This window comes from Branchiostoma belcheri, unplaced genomic scaffold (genome assembly GCF_001625305.1).
Source record: "Branchiostoma belcheri isolate BF01 breed outbred unplaced genomic scaffold, Haploidv18h27 scaffold20, whole genome shotgun sequence".
Lineage (NCBI taxonomy): Eukaryota > Metazoa > Chordata > Leptocardii > Amphioxiformes > Branchiostomatidae > Branchiostoma > Branchiostoma belcheri.
Genome location: NW_017803491.1, coordinates 320540 through 326944, shown reverse-complemented (window position 1 = coordinate 326944; position 6405 = coordinate 320540). Strand labels below are relative to the sequence as shown.

Here is a 6405-nt window from a genome sequence, read left to right as displayed (position 1 = left end):
ATTAGGTACTTAGTAGTTGGGACATCCACCAGTCTATTAGTCATTTTGTACATCATGCATAGTCTGGACATCTTTCTTCTGTCTTCCAGTGAGGCCCACTGTAGGTTTCTTTTCATTTCCGTGACACTAGCACCTCTTTCATAGTTGTTCATACAGAATACTTTGTACATACTTTGTACATTTCCCTTTCATTGGTAATTTTGTGTTAAAACACAATCTCTGTGCTACAGTCTGATGTCCTACAGTGAGCAGTTTGGTGACTATGAGCCCTTCCTGAGCCCCCCTGAGCCATCCAACCCCTGGATAACTGATGACAGTTCCCTGTGGGAGCAGGACAAGATGGGAGAGTAAGACTGACTCCTGAATTGGCTGATTTACTGCACAGCACAAATTGCAAACAAGGAGGGCATTGTACCTTATCACCCAAGAACAATACATTGCAATCAGAAAAGCTTCTATTATTGATTTTTTAATCCCAGATAGCAAGGATGTATGGCCCATTAAGGAAGGTCAGGTATTTTTGGAAATAATCGATAAGCTATAATTGATGGTCAGATTTGTTTGTGGTGTATTGATTGATTGCCCAGGAACAGGGAGATCCCTGGCAGGAGAGTCAGGAAATGGGGCCTGTCATTTGACGAGCTGTTAACGGACCTGGCGGGAAGAGAGCAGTTCCTCAAGTTTCTAGAGAAGGAGTTCAGTGCAGAAAACCTCAGGCAAGCATGTTCTGACAGTTTTTCACCAGTCAATTACTTTACTTAAACAAGTACTTCCTGATCCATGAACCATGTTTAATGTTGCTCCTGTGCCACAGGTTTTGGTTGGCTTGTGATGAGCTGTATTCTGTGCCCCTGAAGGATGTAGAATCAGCAGTACAAGAAATTTACAGGTAACAATACTTTGTCTTGGATCAGGATTGTTTCCACCTTTATTGCTTTAATCTGTGCTGCACTGTGTAAGTCTGGAGGGTTCCTTGTGCCTTTGCTTCAGTTGACAAACATACCATGGTACAATGCAGCTTTGTGTTAAAGTATTTTGACTATCACATCATATTCCCAACACTGCTGTGTATGAGACATATTGAAGCGTCAAAAAAGTTAAGGTTTGCAGTAATTTCTGCGCATATGTCAAGGTGATGCAACTCTTCTCCAAGTAATGGTCTGTTGAAAGTAGTTAACTTGTCTGTTGTGTTGTGCATAGTGAGTTCCTGGCTCCAGGCTGCCCAAGCCCTATCAATGTGGACTCCAAGTGCCAGGCCATTGCCAACAAGAACATGGAGAAACCAAACAGATACACTTTTGATGCCTGTATGGTAAGTACTGGTTCAGTGTCATGACTGTAAGATTCAAGGTTGGTTCAATGATCAATTTTCAAACATTAATATTCATATTCTCTCTGTACAGGAGCACATCTATAATCTGATGAAGAGTGATAGCTACCGACGCTTCATACGATCACAGCAGTATAGGGACATGCTTCAGACCAAAAAGAAGGTATGTTTGTGTGAGGGGGGGTCTAAAATGTAGCAGGCTAGCAGCTATAAAGTACCTAGTCACAGGTTGGTTATTCTACAAGTAATACAAAATACAAAATTTATGATAGCAATTCATGGACATCAGCAGATTGATCTCTCCCATTCCTCATGATGAAGTGATTATTTTACAATCTTTTATCAGATGGCAAACCTGCAGCTACATGTAGTACTGTGAATCCATTTTTGTTTTGAAACCATGCACTACAATCCTGAATCTGGCATTGCACTGAGACATTTGCAGAAAGCTCAGTTCCCTACATTCAGAGCAATGTGTACCAGATTCCTCATATGTGTGCAGAAAATGTCCTATGAAACAGCAACCAAACTTGATGATACTTTGATGAAGATGTTTTTCCAACTGTAATGTGGTATTCCTACTCAAAGGAACCAAAAGTTATGTGGCAATCAATTCTCCTTTGTTTTCCAGTCTGGTGCTGGAAGTGACAAACAGTGGTCTCTTGTTCCTGCGGCATTGGGAGGCAGGAATCTGGTCGCCAAACTCCCCAGTCTGCCCAACAGGAACATGGATGGGGAAGTTCTTGGAGAACTCAGCTCCAGTGGCAACCAGTGGTCACTGCGCAACAAGCAGCCAAGTACAAGTGCAGCCAGCTCCAGCTCTGATGGCTTATAAGTAGAGTAGTCCAATTGCAGTCAGCATTGAGCAAAATAATGTTAATGGCCATATATGAAACTGGTAAACACATAGCCAGTGGTACTCAATGTCCCCAGCATTGTTCCCTTAACACTTCTCTACTGGTACTTGCACCAAAAGCAGTTCCTTAGTTTGACATGCAAGTTGTGTTTTGCTTCAAGGCAGCATAACACAAAATTTTCAATACTCTCTCTCAGCAAGAACTACATGTATTTCTCTGTTGTGAATCATTCTAATGTAAGGAACTATCTTGAATTTTATTTTGAAAAAAAAAAACAACTCTGTTTCAACTGTTCTGACAACAAACCTGCTGCTGACACCAACAAACAGATTGTTGTGTGATATAGAACCACTAAACGACGGAAAACAGACCTTGAATATAATTTACTGACACCAACAGTATATAGAGTAAGTGGTGTGATGCTCTTTAGAGATTAAAATCATCATCTGCTGAATATGATTGCCTTCTTGCCAAAAATAAGCAAACAGTGGGAACATGTTTAACTTTAAAAACTATACACGATGTACATATATTATTCTTTAACGTTGTAAGTGTTGCTGAACTGTTCACTCACATCTCCTGAAGCCAGTGACCTACACTTCCACGAGTCTCGTCAACTACAGCCGGCAAAATACTTGAGAGAAGGGACAGCTAGGAATTGGAACTGAGAATTGTACAACAGTTGAAAACAACTACAGCATTGTAAACTTTCTCTACACAATTATTGTAAAGTAAAGAGAGAGAGACAGAATGGCAACATGTAATGTATAGACAATATATTTATCAATGTACAGTGTAATATAGCTGTTAACATATAGGCATGAATGTTACAGTACAGCAGATAAAGTGTGGCAATGGATATGAAGGTGCAGTTAGCTAGGTTTGTATGTTCTTTGTATATGTCAGTGTTGAGAGGTGTGAACTTTGTCGAGAGGTATCAATGAATTTTTGAGCATACAGAACATTCCAAGTGATGTTATATACATGTGGGGCCAGGGAGGGGATGTAAGATGTCAACTGTATGCCATTTATGGGTGTCACATTGTGAATATAGTGTTTCTGCCACTACAGATGCTCATGTGCACAAGTTTGCTGACATTGATGATACAATCATGTATACCCTTGTACTCCTCACCAATGGTAAACATGGCAAAAAAAAGTTATCCTAAATGTCTATCTCAAAATCAATGGATTAAAAGTAAGCTATATGTTTCGTACAAAAAATAACTGTTGGAATGATAACATCATTATCAATGGTGGGGACAAAACTTCACCAAATACATATACATCATGGACAAAATCTGATCAATCTCCGGAGAGAAATCAATCTCTTGGAGTTCTCAAAGATGGCTGTAGGATAAGTTTGCAAAGCTAGATGCACTTCTGATGCAGCAGAGAAACTTGACAATCATAAATGATAGACATTATGTACTTGTAAGTTGTAGTCAGCTCAGTGTCTGTTTTGTAACATGGATGACTTATAAACTACACCAAAATCAACCAGTTGATTCTGCAGTGATGTTGGAACAGTCTTTTCCCTTTTGGCTGATAAATTTCTCCTTAAAATTAACAATCAGACAGCATGTACAATTTTGTAAATACTCACCTTGCAATTCACTTAAAGCACCAGCACATTATGGTTGATTAAGTGGATAGTGATTTTAGGGGAAGATAGGTAGTTATCAATGAGTTACCTCATCAATGACCTGCATGGTAAATGTACCAGCAACAACACCTGGTGAATTGTTCATAGGCTAATTATAGATGTCCATTAACTGGAAATATTTGCATTGAGGACTTCATTTTACATTTTGACATGGAAACCGAATGTATTTCCAAATCAGCAAGGATGTAATCAATAGCCTTTTGCTATGTTATTGGAAATGAGTTATTTATTTAATAAAAAAAGTATCTGATTACAATAGATATAACATGATAGGTATAAGGAGGAATGCTGAGAGTAGAAGCTGGAGTTGTCTTGCAGTTACAGACTTGAAACCTCAGATATAATTACCTTCGCCAAGAAGGTTATGTTTTCAGTAGCGTTTGTCCGTCTGTCTGTCTGTCTGTCTGTGAACAGCATAACTCAAGAAGCTTAGTATGCATTGTCATGAAACTTGGCAGGTGGTAGGTCTTGATGAGACCTAGAAATGATTAGATTTTGGGCCTCCTGGCGGCTTTTGTTGGTACTGCAGCAGAACTTCCGGTTTTCATATCTCGCGATCTGGACATGCTAGGGTCACGAATTTTGGTTGGTAGATAGCTCTTGGGGTAGGGAAGAAGTGACATGAGTTTGGGCCCCCTAGCGGCTTGTTCTGGAACTGCAGGAGCATTTGTTGAAAAATTTTCGAAGGATGATAACTCAAGAACCGGTTAATGGATTGTCGTGATTTTTGGTATGTAGGTAGCTGAAGGGATGTTTGACATAATCAAATGACAATTATGCAAATCAGGAGCTAATTTACATAATTAATGAGGAAATTCTATAAATCTGCTTTGTTCGATAATAGGACTATGAAACACTTGTGACATGTAATTGAGAATGAAAAAAACATCTGAGGATATAGATTATGTAAATGAAGACCTAATTTGCATAATTAATGGAAAATTGTTATAATTTCATAGTTGTAACTGCTGGGAATTTCATACTTGCCACATTTGGAAGTTAAGTGAAGGCAAACATCAATAAACATAATTTATTCAAATCATGACCTCATTTGCATAATTTATGAGGAAGTGCTATAATAGCCTTTTTGTTAAGATAAGACTGTCATTGGGTGGAGAATATGATCAACTGATATAACCCATGCAAATTAATGAGGATCTTATTGCAAAATCAATTATGAAAATTGTATAATTCTTCAACCGCAAGGGTTAACATCATTTGGCGAAGGTATGAGATCGTGGAACTCTTGTTTAAACATATATCAGATATCATTTTAAAGTGCTTTACAGGCTTGACTTGGAACTGGGAACTCCTTTTGTTGATACTTGGTGAATGACTAGCCTGATACAAAATCTACCCCATTATTTTTCTCCACGCCCATTCTGTTAGCTGAATGCTTCAAGAGGCTAATGTGGCTGCATCAGTTTCTTATGGCTTCAGTTGCAATTATCAGATGTTTCAGAATATATCAACAAAGATCTAACACAAGCCCAGCACATTCCCCTGACTGATAAGGTTGCTGTATGTGTCAGCTTTAAATTAACCATGAGGATTTCTATAAATTTTCGGTTGGAAACATCCTGTATATTACATACTGTGGGGGCTCGACCATGAATACTATATTCAAAGGGTTATGGCTTTGGTTGGCATGTTTTCCATTGTACATGTATGTGCATACAGCTAGTTCCAGAAATCTGTACAGTGTAAAACTGTATTACCATTTGTAATACACAAGGTGCACAAATATCATTTACTACAGTTAACTGTAAAAGAGACCAATGGGTAGCCAACTCAAGAAATTACAACCATAGCAATTTTCCAACCCAAAGAAATAACTTCCATATGAAGCTTGACTAAAACGTGTTGATAGAAACAACACACATAGAACATTACAATGCAATACAAAGCTAATAGCTACCCGTGCTTGGTTCATATCAACTTTGTGGCTAACTGGCTTTATGCTCTTAAGTTATCAAACTATTAGGATAAAAGTATGTCTCCTTTGATCACGTCAATCTGAATACTAGTACTTTTCAAGTCTGATATGTACAGTTACATGTACTTTCTGAAGGTTATGTGACACACAGAGAAGGAAAAGATTACACAGTCCCTAGAGAAATAATGCCTTCTTTGCATGTTTGTGTATAATAACAGTAGAAATTCAATTATACATTATTGTGTTCATAGTCATGGATGAAATTCTGTCACTCTGTGTCTCAACAACATTACTGGAAGATGACATCTTAATCTGTTGATTAAGGCTCTACCATACTAAGATCAGGCCAGACCAATTTAATTTGTTGGTTCTCAGATTTTTTCAGAAAAAATATGAAGCGACAGGGCGAAAAAAAATAAAAATAAAAACAGGTCCAGGCATCCTATTATAGGCTTAAATGCTACGAAATGAGCCATGAAGTCAACACAAAAGGCTGGGTTGAAATTTAAACATTGAATTTTGAACTTTTAATCAAACCACTGCAATGATAGATGGGAAAACTGTAACAACTAGGAAGAAAAGGACTTTCCTCAACTGTTTGGGGCAAAACATGAGC

The 6405-nt window shown here is 38.2% G+C and overlaps 1 protein-coding gene across 2 annotated transcripts in view; it reads left to right on the top strand.

Moving 5' to 3' along the window:
* Nucleotides 1-4272, top strand: part of LOC109469199 (regulator of G-protein signaling 7-like) — a 22769-nt gene extending 18497 nt beyond the window's left edge. For both annotated transcript variants that reach the window (XM_019767641.1, XM_019767642.1), the window contains exons 12-17: nt 231-347; nt 588-716; nt 815-889; nt 1201-1312; nt 1404-1493; nt 1962-4272. In XM_019767641.1, coding sequence (XP_019623200.1) covers nt 231-347; nt 588-716; nt 815-889; nt 1201-1312; nt 1404-1493; nt 1962-2165 — 727 coding nt within the window. In that variant the 3' untranslated portion in view covers nt 2166-4272. The remainder of the gene's footprint in view (nt 1-230; nt 348-587; nt 717-814; nt 890-1200; nt 1313-1403; nt 1494-1961) is intronic.
* The last annotated feature ends 2133 nt before the right edge of the window (nt 4273-6405 follow it).